The sequence below is a fragment of the Rattus norvegicus genome, chromosome 10, assembly GCF_036323735.1.
Source record: "Rattus norvegicus strain BN/NHsdMcwi chromosome 10, GRCr8, whole genome shotgun sequence".
Taxonomy (NCBI): Eukaryota; Metazoa; Chordata; class Mammalia; order Rodentia; family Muridae; genus Rattus; species Rattus norvegicus.
In genome coordinates, this window is record NC_086028.1 from 38,169,098 (window position 1) to 38,186,505 (window position 17,408).

Genomic DNA, 17,408 nt, shown 5'->3' on the forward strand with positions numbered 1-17,408 from the left:
CCATTCTGGGTTTTGTTTTTCTTGTTATGTGGTCTACATTCTACCTTTCGATGTGTGGGTGGGTGGCTGTATGGGAGTGGCTGTGTGGTATATGTTGGTGTTCTGTGTACCTGTCTGGTTGATGTCTAAACTTAATCATTTTTTTCAAAGATTTATTTTTGTGCGTGCGTGCATGTGTGTGTGTGTGTGTGCCCGCACTTGTGTGCACACGCATGCGTGCCTTCAGAGACCAGAAGAAGGCAATGGATCCCACATAGCTGGGATTTTAGATGGTTGTGAACCACCCAACTTGGGTTCTAAAAATCTAACCTGGATAGTCTGCAAGAGCAGTAAGTGTCCATCGCTGAGCCAACGCTCCTGCTTGTCCGCCTTATTTATTTACTTTAAGATGGCGTCTTCTTGCTCCTTATGAAGGCTCAGCTCACTGACTTACCTAACTGACGAACCAGCATGGTCTGCAGGTTTGCTTCTCCTCACACAGCACTGAAGTTGCAGGAGTTGTTACTGCACACGTGTTTGCCACACGGTTGCTGGGGATTTGAACTCAGGCCTCATGCTCACAGAGCAATACTCTGCTCACCGAACCACCGTTCTAGTGCCCTTTTCCTTAAAACATTGAAAACATCTACTTCTCTACATATCAACCTTTATTCGTATTTCATGGAATCGGGTGATTTGCCTGAGAGCATGTCTGTGTACCGCATCTGTGCAGTGCTTGGAGACCAGATTTCACTTCTGCGAGTTGTCCTCTGACCTCCACTTGAGTGCTGGGACACACGCACATGTGTACATATATGTGTGTGCATGTGCACACACACAATAAATAAATGTTAAAAAAAAAAAGATGTGTCAACCCAGAAAGGAGAGTGGGGTGACAAGGATCCCCCTCTTTCCTCTGCAGTATCTCTGATATATTGGATTCTTTCATTGAGTATATTGGGTAGTACTGAGAAGGTGACAGGGGTGTGTTTCTGTGAGTAGGCTCAGACCCTTCAGGAAAACAGTGGGTTTAGTCATTGAGGGGCCATTGATGGTTACAACACAGTTTCCTCAAGAGCCAAGGCTTAGGTTGGTGATAAAGCCCTTGCTTATGTGTTCCAGATCCTCTGTTCCCAGCTCTGAAAGGACACAAAAGACCACTTGCTTTAGGGTGTGTGACAAAGACCCAAGTGAGCTGGAGAGCAGAACACCCAGCACAGAGGACCCTGAGGCAGTGTTGTCCTGAACTTGAGGGCAGCCAGGGCTACATGGTAGGATGCCGTTGAATAGACTATTTCCTCAGGAGCGGGGACAGCATAAGACAAGGGACCAATGAGAAGGGTTCAAAGAAATTGGGGTCCATCCAAGGCTTTCTAGCTGGCTGAGCCTTGGGGGGGGTGTTTCTTGTAAGAGGGTAGATGAAAGAGAGCTCAGCTGTGGGAAAAAGAGGTTGCAGAGAAGAATAAATACCCCGAGAAGGGCTGGGGGATGGCTCAGTCGTAAAGATGCTTGCTTTGCAAAGTAAGGGCCAGAGTTTAGACTACATGAACCCAAGTAAGTTCCTAAATATTGCTTGGTGTTTGACCCACCTGTAATTTCAGCCTCAGAAGTAGAGATGGTCCCCTCTCCCTGCCCCCCAACTCCATTGCTGGCTTCCAAGATGAGTCATCTTGGCAAGCTCTGGGTTTGACGGACAGACTATACCTCAGTGAATAAGGTAAAAGAGAAAACATTTTTTTTTTTTGGTTCTTTTTTTCGGAGCTGGGGACCGAACCCAGGGCCTTGCGCTTCCTAGGCAAGCGCTCTACCACTGAGCTAAATCCCCAACCCCAAGAGAAAACATTTGTGTAAATGCATGCACACCACTCTTACTTATGAATGGAGATAGGAAAAGAGATTAGTAAGTCCTCTCAGGAGCAGTTAGGACAGAGCTTTCATGGAACTCAGTCACTGTCACAGTCTTGGGTGGGTGCTCGGTGCTGGGTGACCTGAGGGGAAGGTTTTAGAGGCTAGCCTGAGATAGCCAGCTGGCCACTCAGGCCTACTGGGTGTTCTTTCCTGGCCCCCATGACCCTGTGAGGACATGAACAAGGCCTGATTCATGGCTCCAGGGCCAAGTGGGCTCCTCAGTTATGTTTGTTGACTAGATTTCAAGGCCTAGGCAGAGTGTGAAGAGATGGTGGGTGACAGGGGTAGATGGGGGGTGGTGGTGATGGTGGTATTAATCCATGGGGCAACTGTGTCAGGGGATGGGGCAGGGAGGTGACCAGGCAGGATTGCCCTGTAGGAGGCCTGCTGGGCATGTAACATAGTCAGGCAGCAGGCTGTGGTCCTTTTTCTCTTCATGCATTTCTGAGCAGCTTGGAGCATGCCGAGAAAGCAGATGGGTTTTTTGTACTGAGATTTGACCTGCTGTCACACTCTCAGTGGGGACCTGGAAAAGTCATGTAGCTCCCCCAGGCCCTGGCTACGTTCCTGGAGACTGTTTTTGCCTTGGGTGGGCTCATTTTTTTTTCTATTGGAAGCTGCTGCTGACCACAGCAAATTAGCGTTGAAGCCTTAGCCCAAATGTCATGGGCAAAGGAGCCTTCCAACTCCCCATCCCTTCATGTGTTGGCCTCTGGGTGCCAGCAACGGAAACCAGGCCAAGGCACTTCCTGATTTGTGTGTGTCCCTGTGTCCCCAGGCCATCTGGGCACAGGGTACAGTCTTTGCAAGATGGACTCCTCAGATGTCTGTCTGCAGGCTTCTAGTAAACACAGTCCAGACAATAGGAACAGGAATGTGGGTGCTTGCCAGGGAATAGGTTCTGGAAATGTCCACTGAGGCTAGTTAGGTGGAGAGACAGAAAAAAAAAGGACAGGTAAAGACTGGTAGTGAGAGCTGTACATGGCCTGTTATCACCTGGTGACTCGGGACTTTTAAATGGTGGGGCCTGATGGAAAGAAATTGGGTCATTGGTATATGCCCGTGAAGGGGATAACAGGACCCATCCCAACCCCCACTGCTGCTATCATGAGGTGAGCAAGCCTTCTCTTTCACATGCTCCCTGCCATAATGAATGATGCCATCACGGGCCACAAACAAGACCACGTGACTGCAGACTGGAACCGTGAGCCCAAATAAACCTTTCTTCCCTGTAAACCAGTCATTTCAGGTGTGTGATCACAGGTAAGGAAAACTAACACAAGTCAGAAACTTCCGTGGTCAGAAGGATGGGAGAAGCTGGCCTGTTTCCTCAACAGGAGCCTCACCAACAAGCAAATTCTGAAGGGCCGGCTCTGTGATTTATCAGAGAAAAGAGTTCTTCCATTTGTTCAATATGAACTCAGAGGATCTGGCTGGGAGCTCTGATGCCTTCAGGCTTCTGGCCAACAGCCACCCTCCCCTTTGCCTGACTAACAGAGCTCTGGTTTTGCTTACATAGCTGCATTTCCAGCCCTAGGGGACAAGTCATTATTGTTTGTCACCAGTGGAATTATCTGGGTGTAGGAATAGCCGTTGAGTCCTTTCTCAGGCAAGTGGTCCAGAGGTCGTGACTCACTGACGAGTTTAAGATGCTTGAAAATTACATGTTTATCAATTCCTCTTCAAATTCACAGTGAGGGACTATGGATGTAGCTCAGTGGGTAGAATGCTTACCCAGCATACATGGAGACAGTCAGTCCCCAGCACCGTGTAAAATCCTGGTGTGATACAAGCCTATAATCCCAGTGCCCGGGAGGTGGAAGCAGGGAGATCAGAGGTTCCAGGTCATCCTTGACTAAATGTCTTGGACAGGCTGTGTTGCAGACACTGGTCCAGGGCTACCTAGTTAGAGCTAATGAGTGCCAGAAACCTACCAGGCAGGGAGGGACGAGCATCATACTGGAGTCTCTGTGGGGTCAGATGTGAGGATAACAACTGCCAGTCAGGCTGGGGGTGGCAGAGCTTTACCTCCTCAGAGTTTTGATGCCTTTTCACAATCTATCTAACGCAGATGGCTGTTTTCCCTGCATGTCAGTGTAGGCTACACTATGTATTGTGTGTACTATAAGAAGGGTGTCAGATCCCCTGGAACTGGAGCTGGAGTTAACAGATAATTGCAAGCTGCCGTGTGTGTGCTGGAAATTGAACCTGGGTCCTCTGGAAGAACAGCCAGTGCTCAGGATCACTGAGCCCGCTCTGCAGCCCCAGTGCCTTTCTACCTACAACTAACCCTCCTCTGTGCCTTATCTTCTTACCTGTTAGGACCTGGGTTTCATTTATTCAGCACCTAGTGTGCCCCACAAGTTGCCAACTTGCTATCTACGTCGAGCATGCCCCGGCAACCTTGCCTGCTCCTTCTTGTTCTGTTTCTTAAGTTATTTTTCTTGTCTTCTCCCTCAGCCTTAAATATTCTCAACATAGCTGACAAGTGTTGCATCAGCCTGGTCCTGCCTTCTGCAATCCTGGGACCTATTGTAGTCACATGACTCAGTTCTGGTCCCCCATGGGACTTGTCCTGTTGTCGTGACAAAGGACTTGGCTTACACCGCTGTCCTGGTTTGCTGTCTGTTTTCCTGATAAACGTCATGACCAAAAACAACTTGGAGAGGAAAGAGTTTATTTCAATTTACAATTCCCAGGTCACACTCCATCACTAAGGAAAGAGTCAGGGCTGGCACTGAAGCAGAGGCCATGGAGAGATGATACTTACTGGCTTGCTCCCCATGGCTTGCTCAGCCTGCTTTCTCATGCAGGTCAGGGCCAAGGGAGGCACCACACCCATTGGCTTGGGCCCCTCCACACCAATCACTAATCAAAATACCTCCCCAAGGACATGCCTACAGGTCGTCGTCTTTTGGAGGCATTTTCTCAACTATGGTTCCCTCTTCCCAGATGGCTTTTTAAGCTTGTGTGAGAATAACGTTGGAGAGCTTAGGTTCCAAGTTTCAGAGGGCTCAGTTAGTTCAGGCACGGAAGTCATGATAGGGGGAGTGGCAGCATGTGGCGGAGCTCCTGCTGTGGCCAGCTCAGCTAGCAGAACAAGCTGAACTGGGACACTCCCAGTGACCTATCCCAGCCATGCAGGCCATCATCCTCTCAGCTCCACAACTCCCAAAACAGTTCCCCCAGCTGCAGACCAAGTATAGAAATATATAAGCCTGTTGGACACACTTTACATTCAAAACTAGATCAGGAGGCTTCTGGGAAAGCTGTTTTCCTCAATGAAAGGGAGGGCAGGGCCTGGGGAGTTAGCTCAATCGGTACCGGTGCCGTGCTCAGTGTTCAAACCTCAGAACCCACATAAGAAACACCAGCCATAGTAATAAATGCTTGTAATCCCAGTGCTGGGAGGGGGATCCTTGGGGTTCCTGGCCGACCAACTTAACCTATGGGATGAGTTCCAGGTCAATCAGAGATTCTGTTTTTGTTGTTTTGTGATTTAAATAGACAGTGCCCAAAGAATGACCCCTGAGTTCCTCTGGACTCCTTGTGGACACATACACCTGCGCACACACACACACACACAAACGCATGCACATACACACAAGACAACATTGGCTTCTCTCTGCCTATGTCTTCAGTATCCAGTATTTTGACGTGAGGTTGGATCCCTAGAACCCCAGTCTACCCAGGCATGATAGTTCACATCTGAGATCCCAGTGCTCCTTGGTAAAACAGGAGGGAGAATCTCTGAAAGCAAGGAGGCCTGGCATACTTCATGGGTAAGCAACAAGAGATCCTGTCTCAAACAAGGTCGACAGCAAGGAGCAAGATTGTTGCTGTCTTCCACATTCGGGCTTAGTCTAGTCCTACCTACATTGCTCACATATATGTGGGGGGTGGGAGGGAAGAGAGAGAGAGAGAGAGAGAGAGAGAGAGAGAGAGAGAGAGAGAGAGAGAGAGTATTTTGAGACACGGTCTTATTATGTAGCCCTGGCTGGCCTGGAACTTGCTATATAGACCAGGCTGGTCTGGGATTTGCTACGTGGACCAGGCTGGCATGGGATTCACAGAGACTCACCTACGTTGTCCTCCAGAACACTTGCAAATCAGTACTATGAACAATGGCTATGTACGGGGCCTTAGCCCTCTACTCCTCAGGCTATCTAGGTGGGTTCTGTCTGTCAGTCTGGCCCTCTGCTCTCTCCAAGGATGTATCTTCCCTCTGTGGCTCATTTATTCTAGTTTCCTCTCCTACTTAGAGTAATTCCTGACCGCTCTCCAGGGAACTTCCCCCCCAGTCTTCCTGGCCAACCTGGCCATGGTATCAGGTGAAATTCTTCCTGTCTGCTCTCCTAACTCCGCCTCAGAGGTTCGCCTAGGTTCCTCCCTCCAGCAGCCTTTTCCGGACTCACGTTGTCTCTGAATAAATTCCCCCAGGAGACACGGTTTCTGACTTATTTTTAGCTGTAGAAGAAGCCTTTGTTGAAGTGAGAACTTGATGTATAAAGCAGATGGGAGAGTTATTTGGGGAGGGGGAGGGCTCCACCTGCTGGGCCCTCTCTCTTTGTTGTACGGCTCTGCAGGGCCTTCTCATTTTGAATCTGGTCTCTCTTAAGTACTTTCTTTGATGTGACAGCCAGCAAGAAGCATTTGTTCTATTACGCTCTTTGAAGGTCACATTTTCCCCCCAAAGAAAAACATTTTATCCTCATACCCAGCCCTCTCCCACCCCTAACTCCCTATACCTGATCCTCAACCCTATTCCCCTCTTCGCCCCCTCTCCTACCTACTTCCTTCCCTCCCTCCATCCACCTCCAATGACGATTCCCCTTCTAAGTGAGATTCAAGCATCGCCCCCCATAAGCCCACCTTGTGACTTAGCTCTTTTGGGTCTGTGGATTATAGCATCCTGTACTTTATCACCAATGTCCACTTTTAAGTGACATACCACACATGTCTTACTGGGTCTGGGTTACCTCACTCTGGATGATATTGTCTAGTTCCGTCCATTTGCCTGCAAATTTCATGATGTCCTTGTTCTTAATAGCTGAGTAGTATTCCATTGTACCACATTTTCTTTATCCATTCTTCAGTCGAGGAACATCTGGGTTGTTTCCAGTTTCCGGCTGTTATGAATGGAGTTGCTATGATCATACTGAGCAAGTGTCCTTGTGGTATAGTGGGGCATCTTTTGGGTATGTGCCCAGGAGTGGTATAACTGGGTCTTAGGGTAGAACTAGTCCCAATTTCCTGAGAAACCACCACATTGATTTCCACAGTGGTTGTCCAAGTTTGTACTCCCACCAGCAATGGAGGAGTGCTCCCCTCGCTCCACAGCCTCACCGGCATCTGCTGTCACTTGAGTTTGCTAGCCATTTTAATGGGTGTAAGAAGAAATCTCAGAGTCATTTTGATTTGCGTCTCCCTGGTGACAAAGGATGTTGAGCATTCCTTTAAGTGCTTCTCGGCCATTCACAATTCCTCTGTTGAGAATTCCCTGTTTAGCTTTATACCGCACTTTTTGAAAATTGGATTTTTTTTTGGTGGGGGGCATCTTGGGACTAGCTGCAGACCTAGGACAGGGGAGGCTCTGGGCAGTCTATAGGGGTGACCTAGATATGAAGACTGAAGTGGCTACCTCCTGTAGCCAGGCAGGACTTCCAGGAGGAAGGGGAACATCAACCCACCCACAAAACATTCAAGCCAGAATTCGTCCCACGTACAAGATTCACAGGGACAAAGATGGGGCAGTGACTGAGGGAAGGGCCAACCAGCGACTGCCCCAGCTTGAGACCCACTCCATGTGAGAGAGCCAACCCCTGGCACTATAATGATGCTCTGCTGTGCTTGCAGTCAGGGATAACTAGCATAGCCGTCGTCTGAGAGGCTTCATCCAAAACATCAGATGGAGCTCAGGGATTTTGTGGAAGAGAGGGGAATAGAATTGAACAAGCTGGAGGGGTCAAGGACACCACAAGAAGACTTACAGAGTCAACTAACCTGGGACCATGGGAGCTCACAGAGACTGAACCAAAGGGCAGGGGCTGGACCTAGGCCCCCTACACATTTGTAGATGTGCAGCCTGGCCTTCATGTGGGTCCACTAACAATGAGAGTGGACGCTGTCTTGGACTCTGTTGCTGCCACTGGACTCCCTTCCCCTAAATGAACTGCCTGGTTGGGCCTCAGTGGGAGAGGAGATGCTAGATATCCCAGGGCAGGCTGGTACCAAGGTGGGGACTTCCCTTCTCTGGGGAGAAGGTAGGGGGTGATGGGGGAAGGGATTTATAAGGGTGGATCTTGGAGGAGAGGAGGGAGGAGGGCTGCAATCGTGATGTAAAGTTGTAAAGTGAATAAATGAACGAAGTAGAGAAAGAAAAGGGAAGAAAGGAAGGGGAGAGAGAGAGAGAGAGAGAGAGAGAGAGAGAGAGAGAGAGAGAGAGAGATTTTTTTTTTTAAATTTTATCATCCTGGCCAGGTAACCTGCCTCCAGCTTATATCTCACTGTTCATAAATGCATGCTTGGAATCCACACTCAAACATAAAGTCTTCTGTGCTGTAGATTCTGTTTCCTTCGCCCGAGCCCATCCCCTAGTCCATCCCAAAAGTTCTTTTGGGCCATAGATAAAGCAAGAGAAAGCTTTCACCCTGTGGTAGACCAGAGTTCTAGTGAGCCTGAGATCTGGGCAAGCCACAGGCAGAGGATATAGCAAAGTTGAAGGCTTCTTCTCGACAGGCTTGGAGTGGTGTTTCCTCCCTAGTGAGCCACTGTGGACCATAGGGATGCATCAGGGATCCTCTGGGACTGGAGGTCTGGGAGTGTCTTTGGGGTTCCTTTACTGAGGCTCTCTGGGCCTCAGAAAAACAAAGAGACTTCTAGTTCCAGGCTTCTCACAGGAAGGTGTCCCTTCTGGATCATGATATATATATTCTAAGTAAGTAGCTAACTTCATATCCATATCTACTTTGTCTTTATGTGTGTCTGTGTGTCCCCAAACAATTTGTTAAACAGAGCTTCAAACCAGACTTAAATTTTACACAAAGATTACAACAGAGCGTGAAGTTTGTTACTGCTAAACTCTCTCACAGCTTTAAAGAGAGATTTGGTACTGCCCTCAGAGGGAAAACCGGACTGGAAGGCAGTGGGACAGTGGTCAGAACGTCTGTCAGAAGCATAGAGAAGTGGACAAAGCTAGGCTGGTGGTGCACGCCTGTCTTTCCTCATCCCCCATATCCCAGCCCTCAGGAGGCAGGAGGATCAGGAGTTCAAGGTCACTTTTGGGTACATAGAGAACCTGGGTCACATGAGAGATCCTATCTCAAAACACACACACACACACACACACACACACACACAGAGAGAGAGAAAGAGAGAGAGAGAGAGAGAGAGAGAGAGAGAGAGAGAGAGAAAACTACCAAACAAAAAAGAGTTTATGCAGCAGAGAGCAAAATACTAGGGAAAAGAAGATATATGTTCCTCTTTGCGTTCCTAAAAGATCCTAAAGGAAGGAGGTCCTTATAACGGCCTCATGCTATAAAGTTAATAAGAACACACAGGCTGGCAAGATGGCTCAGCAGGTAAGGAGCAGCTTACCTCTAAGCCTGAAGATCTGAGTTCAATCCCCAGGACCCAAGGTGGAAGGAAGAGAACTGACTCCTGACAGCAGTTGTCCTCTGACCTCCTTTCACACACACACACACACACACACACACACACACACACACACACACACACACACTGTGCACATGCATGCACACACACTAATAATAAAAACACTCAGATGTGAATACATAAATTTATTTAATAAATAGAATGCTCAAAGAAGGTAAAATGAGAGGAAAAAGATACAAGCTGAAGACAAAAAAATCATTACAGAACAGAATGGTCAATTAGAACTAAAAGCAAAAGGGTGTCTGCTGAGGACAGAAAGCTAAAGTATTTAAAGATGAAGAGATCAAAGCACTTCTCGAGGAATGAAGGATAACAGAGATGACATGGCTGATGTTCTAGAAGAAAAGCCAGGGCCCAGGCAGGATTCCTCTAACGCAGAAAACCCAAGTATACAAGACAAAGCAAAAACCTCCCATTGCTGCTGACTCAGGACATACAATGTTCCAGAAAAGGAAACTGGGAAGAGTGAATACTAAGACATTTCACACTTAACATTTTTTTTCTTTTTTTCTTTTTTCCGGAGTTGGGGACCGAACCCAGGGCCTTGCACTTGCTAGGCAAGCGCTCTACCACTGAGCTAAATCCCCAACCCCACAATTATCATTTTTTAAAAATGGGCCATGCATGGTGGTGCACATCATGAATCCCAGCACTCAGGAGACAAGGGCAGGTTTATCTCTTTAAATTTTGTGCCAGTCTGATCTACATAAGTTCCAGGACAAGCAGGACTATGTAGACAGACCATGTCTTAAACAAACAAACAAACAAACAAACAAATCAATAAATAAGGTGAAAACTGGTTTTTTTTTTCTTCCAAAGAGAAAAGCATCTCTCCTGAGGGAAAAAGCTGAGGCTGGCATTAGATATCTTCCTAGGGAAAAAAAAAAAGGCAAACCTACCATATTCTGTAAGAAAGGAGTAATGATTTTAAAAGTATTAGAGGCAGGATTGGGAATGAGGCTCAGGGGTAGAGAGAGAGGACTAGTGTGCACAGGGCCCTTGGTTCAATCCCCAGCAGAGCAAAATAGCAGTAGTGACGGTTCCCAGCTCACACCTGGTTTCTAGGTACAGGCAATTGACACTCAAGTTTGTTTACTTTCTCAGAAAAGATCACCCTGTGCGTCTCTGGTTGGCCGGGCTCACTATTGGTCTCAAACTCACAAAGATCTTCCTGCCTCTGCCTCTAGGGGGCTGGGAATAAATGCACAGCCACAGTTACTGGCTGATTGACATTCTTTAAAACAACTTTTAAAAAAAAAAAATTCAGGTCTGGGTGTGTGAGAGAGAAGGAGGGAGGGGAGGAAGAGGGAAGAACGCCTGTGGAGGTCTGAGGCTAACTTGTCTAAATTGTTTTTCTCTTGGCTTCCCAAGTGCCACTATGCCCTGCAAGATTGACATTTTTAAATATCCTAACCCTTCTTGGAAAAACAACTAAATAGATTTCTCCTATTAAGAGCTGAACTGAGTTTTTTTTTTTTTATTGCAAATGGAAACATACTGTGAAAGGACAGTTGATGAGCATCAAATTAATTAAACTGTATTCTGAGTAATTGTGGAATTCTGTCTCCAGAATAGAATGTGATTGTTCCTAGTCCAGACACTGTAAAAGTAACAATTGACAATGCTGAGAAGGCGGGAGAAACCAAGGTCACTCGCACACTAGAAATGTAAACAAGTCTCTGAATGGTGTTGCAACTTTGTGTTTAACCTCAAAGGTGTCTTTAGGAAGTAAAGCCCTCTGCAATCAGGAAACATTCTTTGAGGTTCAACTCTTTCTTAAAACTCCACTCCAACGCTCTTTTCTATTAAGTTTAAGGAACATTAAGTAACGTGCTTCATTTTAGCAGCATCAGTATTACAGATCAAATATTTATTTGTTTACTTTTTGAGATAAGATCTCATTGATGTGAGCCAGATTGGTGGGCCTTGAACTCATAGAGATCCACCTGCTTCTGCTTCCCAAGTGCTGGGCTTAAATGTGTGTACCACCATGCCTGTTTTACTGTTGTTTATTTTATTTCTTGTATGTATGTGTATGTTTGTTCAGACCACAGAGCCATGGAGGTCAGAGAACAGAGTCATTTCCCTCTTTCACAATGGGAGTTCCAGGAATCATCAGACTGGTGGACTGTCACCTTTACTTGCTAAGCCATCTCGCTGGCCCACCGGGGACACTTCTATACAATATCTGTTATCTTCCCTTCTGTCTGTAAACAGTCCCATAGAGCTTTCTAGAATAATGTAAAGTGACGCTTGTGCTGGTCATTTCCAGGTGGTGACATTGGGGTTGTTTAAATTTAACTGCACTGCCTAGTTATTTAAAGTGTACGAATTGTTTTTATACAGTCTAGCAGGTTGACCGCCACAGAACTGAGTTACAGATGTGTGCTACCACACTGGGCTTTTTACATGGGTGCTGAGAATCTGAACTCTGGTCCCCACGTTTGCACAGTAGGCACTTGGTACACTGGGCCTGTTCCCAGTCCCTTTTCTAGTATTTCCTGAAATCTTTAGCTATACACATGTAGGGCAGAATAAAGCCCTCATTTCCCAGCTCTGGCTAATGGAATGCAAGCAGTAGTACCGGAAGTATCCCGTGTCATCCCCAGGAATCATTTGAAAGTGTTTCCCTTGTACCTTCTCCATTCCTTTTTGCTATCTGGTTCACAGACACAGTGTGAGCACCACACTGGGCCACAAGGGCAAAGCCATGGATACCAACAACAGTGTAGAAGAGTCAGCTAAGCACTAGGCTATCCTGGACAACATAGGAAAGAAGAGAGGGGGAAGGAAGAAAACTTTAATGTCGTTGAAGTGACTGATCTAATTGTAACTGGTAATGTGAGTGACTTATACACATACGGAAATATAGTTTATAATTCGATTTACACTGTGTGTCAGCGCAGGATATGAAGCGACTGGCTTGGCATACCCTTAGCTACATCATCTATAAAGTTGAGCATGCAAGGAGTAGGGGAGATCCCTCCTATAATCCAGCACTTGAGAAGCTGAGGCACAGGATGGCAAGTGTGAGGCCAGCCTGGAAAAGAAAAACGGTCAGGGAGATGGCGCATCCGTACAAACATGAGGACCTGTATTCAGATCCCCAGCACCTATATGAAAAGCATGGGGGCAGGTGGATCCCAGAGGTTCACTGGATGGTCATGTCTGGTGGGAAAGGGAGCTCCGTGTTCAAAAAAAAAAAGTGGGGAAGAGACAGAATTTCTAGAGTGCACCTGTACATACATGTACATTTATATCTCCAACACACACACACAAACACACACAAACACACACACACATAACACACAAACACACACACACACAAACACACACACATACACACACAAATACACACACACACACACACACACACACACACGGAGGGGGTTCGAAGCCAGCAATGGTTGCCCCTGAAATCAAAGCACTTAAGAGACAGAGGCAGGGGGATCACTAGTTTAAGCCTCGATTATTCTACAAAAGCCAGGACAACATGGTGAGACACAGTCTCACTCCACCCCCTCACCAATATATAATTAAAACAACCACAACAGCAACAAAACAATATGAACAGAACTTTATAAAAACCAACTAGTAAATCCACCTCAAGAGGTCTGTGGGTCCATCAGGAACTAGAGTAGAGCTGGTGGTAGCTGGTGCTGGGGATGGTACACAGGTCCTTGCTCCTGCTACCCAAGTTCCCTACTACTTAGCCACATCCCAGCCTCCCACCATCTGAACGTTTTTTGAACGTGAGATAAAGATCAAGATCTTCTTTTACAACCCCTCCCCACCAGTACTGGGGAGCCAGCCCAGGGGCCTCATTCCTGTGAGTCAGGCAACCCTCTCCAGAGATACATTCCAGGCTTTTTATTAAAGAAGAAAAATGAAAGTCATAACAAAAATAACAGGAGAACCATGAGAAATATCGGAACCTCTATGCAACAAAAGAAATGACAAACTATCAACAGACACAAGAGAAGCAAGAGGCCAGGAAGGCCCTGTTTCCTGCAGTGAAGTCTGCCTTGTTTAGATTCCTGCTGGCTTTGCATATAGGGTGGGGAGGGATGGGGTCAGGGCAGGGTGGGGTAGAAAGTGGTTTGGTTTGCTTTCTCTGGGACAATGTTCCTCAGGCAACCAAAAGCTCTGAGGACTTCCTCAGGGACTTCTTAGCCTTTGATCATGTGACTTTGGGACCAGTCTGCCCCAGCTGTATCCTTGGGTGTGTATAAGGACCACATGGACAACTGCTGTAGGAAATCCTTTGCTACACGTGAAAAGATCGGTCTACTCACCTCCCACAGACAGTCCTTATTCCGTCACAAGTGCAAACCCACAGCTGCATGAACAGAGAGAGAGCAACACCCACAATATGAGAAATTGGAGGCTCGGAGATGAGAAAGTTTTCCTAGGAGAGTGGACATATCTCAAGAGAGGGAAGTCACCTGTCTCCCTGGTGTGTGTGTGTGTGTGTGTGTGTGTGTGTGTGTGTGTATGTGCGCGCGCCCAAGAGGCTTTAGACACCCCTGGATCTAAAGTTACAGTCTGTTTTAAGCTGCCCCACGATTTGGATGCTGGAAACCAAACATGGGTCTTCCAAAAGACTGCTGAGCCATCTCCCATCCCTTCCTCCTTTGCTTTGACACAGGATCTCTCTGTGTAGTCCTGGCTGGCCTAGAACTTATCCGTAGAACAGGTTTGCCCTAACTCACAGAGATCCACTTGCCTTTGCCTTCTGAGTGCTGGGAGTGAGTGCCACCATGCCGAACTAAGTGGATGTTTTGAGGTAATGCTCAGTGGAAATGAAAGGCCATTGGAAAGGTAGTTTAAGGCCAAGGAGGGGTGAGAAAGGGAAAGGCAATGAGGAGAAACATCTTGCCTTACAGCAAATGTTTCAGATGATGAAATCCTCAACTACACATATGCTCCTCAGGGTCAGACATCAGGGCTGTTGCGAGCTAAAGGAGATACCAATGAACAATGGATTTCAACCACAATTTAAAGCCCCTTGCTTATTTATTCTTTATTTTCAGAGAACAACTCGAGGGACTCAGTTCCTTCCATTATGCAGATCCCAGGGACTGAACTCAGGCCATCAGAGTTGGTGGCAATCTTGCTGGCCCATGGATACATACAATCAGAAGAGTAGTTTTCATAGCTATACTAAGTGATGGGGATGTGGTTCAAAAGGGAAAGTGTGCCACTGGTCCACCTCTCCACTCTAACCATTGTGCTGTGACCACCTCCACCTCCAGGTTTTTGTTTGTTTGAGTTTTGTTTGTTTTGTTTTCGCTTTTTGTTTTTGAGACAGTCTCTCTTCTGACCCTGGGCTGGCTTCGAATTTGTTTTTTGTTTTTTTTTTTCTTTTTCTTTTTTTCAGAGCTGGGGACAGAACCCAGGGCCTTGTGCTTGCTAGGCAAGCGCTCTACCACTGAGCTAAATTTCCCCAACCCCTCGAATTTGTTTTATAGTGGAGGATGACCTTGAACTATGTATCGTCTTGCATCTAACTTCCAAATACTAGGGTTATAAATGGGCCCCTTACATCTTGGCTCATGCAGTGCTGGGGACAGAACTCAGGGTTTCCTGCATGCTAGCAAGCAGACACTCTACCAAACTGAGCTGCATGGGGCCCCATTTCTTGTCAGAAAAATGTCCAAGGAATAATGGCATGGTGGGGCGTACAACAGAATAAAAATACTGTTAAGTACTCCAAGGCACTCCAGCTGGGTACCTTGGAGGCAAGATATGGTTTGTAAAGAAAGAAGGGAAAAGCCCCTTCAGAGAGAGAGAGAGAGAGAGAGAGAGAGAGAGAGAGAGAGAGAGAAGCCCGAAGCTATGGAGGGGTGGAGGGGACAGGAAGGGTGTCACAGTATAGGGTGTGCCAAGTCCAGATGTGGTCTCCAGATACCTCTAGAAGGCATATATTTCCACTGAGTGTGAGGACAGGGTTGTTTCTCAAGAAGATATTGGGGGTGGGGTGCACATTCCTGGGTAGTGGAGAGACAAAGTCTGCCTTATATCAGGGAGACTAGAGAGAAAGTTAGGGAAAGGAAGATAGGACAAGCTGGATCTTGTAGTCAATGAAAAAATTACGGAGCCCCTTGAGACGTTTGTGCAGGTTGCTTTCAGTGGTATGGTTGGCGAAGAAGATGCGCGTGCTATGAGAACCAAGGTCCTCTCTGCATAGTGACATAACTCCAAACTCGTATGACAAGCAGGATGAGGATCACTAGCAATATGCTACGTAGATGGTCGAGCTCCGTTTCCCAAGCTGTGCATCTTTCTCCGGTTCATCATTGCGCAAGGAATCAAAGGCTGCCTGGCAGGATGCACCGGTCCAGCCCAGGGCTCCCGCCCTAGCTCCTGCTTAGAGCATCAGGTGGGACCTATGGCACAGGCAGAAGAGGCTGAAGGATCTCTCTCAGACCTGCGTTTGCAGGTTCCAGTAGGGACAGTCAGCTTGGAGGCAGAACCCCCAGGGCACACGTAGCACCCCTCTGTGCTATGCACTAATCCAGCTTCTCAGGGACACGCAGCAGGCCTCGGAGAGCGGCCCGGGTCTCCCAGACGTGGCAATTCGCCCCCCCTCGCAGACTACAAGTCCCAGCAGCACTCGCAGCTAGTACCTCCTGCCAAGCCGCGGAGACCCCCGGTCGGTCCCAGCCTCGGGAAGCGCGCTGCGCTGGGGCCGAGCGGTAGGGAGGCCGGTCCCGCGGGCGGGGGCGGGGCCGGCTCCGCGGCTTCTCCCGCCGCCGCCGCCAAGGGGAGTTTCCAGGAAGTGGCCATATTGGATCCATTCAGCCGCAGCCGCCCCGGCGGAGCGCGTCCCGCAGCCGGCTCGTCCCTCCCGCGGCCCCGGCGCTCCCCGCAACCCGCCCGCCCGGTGCGCAGCTCGCCATGGCGGCCACCGACCTGGAACGCATCTCGGTGAGGCCTGCGGCGCTCAGGGACACGGGAGGGGGCGCGAGGAGGGCTGTCAGCACTGCGCGGCGGGGTCTCGAACCCCGGGACCTGGGAGCCAACCCCGGGAGGGTGTCTCGGAGTGTTGGGCTTCGCGCGACGTAAGCTCCTTTTGCGGGAAGAAGCCAAGATCTGGGCTGATCTGGGTAGGTGTGAAGACAGACTCCTGTCCAGAGGGGAGGATCCCGGACGCCCCCGACTCTTCTCCCCCAGGGTGTTCCTGCACCTCTGGGGACTTGCCTTTGCCGCGCAGGTGCTGTTATCTGGGTGCAAGGAATGAGGATGGAGCCCCAGGGATCCAGGAATTTTTCTTTCCCCAGCACACAGACACACATTCCCGAAAGAGCTCAGGGGAGTTGCAGACTTTGGGTCGGAAGAACCCAGGCCCGCTGTTCACCTCCTCCACTGCCCTCCCAGGAACCTGGATCCTGGGTGCGACTCCAGACAGGTCCAGGGCCTCAGTGGTAGGCTCTGGCTCTGCGGCAGCCATTCCCAGGAGCTGAAGTGATTCCAGATCCAGACCATTGAGTGTTTGTTTGGGCCCCAGTCTGAGTCTGCCTCTCTCTGGGCTGACATACCTTGGTGGTCCTAAGAGGGGAGTCTGTGGACTTGAGCCAGACCATGGCATGCGGAGGGAGGCCTTTTGGGGGTTGTCTGCACTCTCTTGGTGTCTAAGGCTGGATTTGGGTGTGTCTGAGAGGCTAGGCTGTGACGGTGAAGGAAGCTGTGTCCTCTTGCCAGCCTGTGAGGCCCTGGTCGACTGGAAGGGGAGGAGGGGAAGGGGGGAGGAGGTGGAGGAGGGCCCGGGGCTGTTGGAAGGAGGGAGAATTTTGAATGTGTGACCGATAACGAATTGGTTCTGGGGCTAAATAAGGGAGCCAGAA

The 17,408-nt window shown here is 48.5% G+C and overlaps 1 protein-coding gene across 12 annotated transcripts in view; it reads left to right on the forward strand.

Moving 5' to 3' along the window:
* Positions 1–16,356: 16,356 nt before the first annotated feature.
* Positions 16,357–17,408, forward strand: part of Septin8 (septin 8) — a 29,049-nt gene continuing 27,997 nt past the window's right edge. For 7 of the 12 annotated variants that reach the window (XM_063268976.1, XM_006246268.3, XM_017597256.3 and 4 more), the window contains exon 1: positions 16,357–16,491. In XM_063268976.1, the coding sequence (XP_063125046.1) occupies positions 16,462–16,491 (30 nt within the window). In that variant the 5' untranslated portion in view covers positions 16,357–16,461. Of the gene's footprint in view, positions 16,492–16,561; positions 16,671–17,408 lie in introns of those variants that run through there. The other 5 variants (NM_001414347.1, NM_001107002.2, XM_063268979.1 and 2 more) reach the window with 3 other exon arrangements.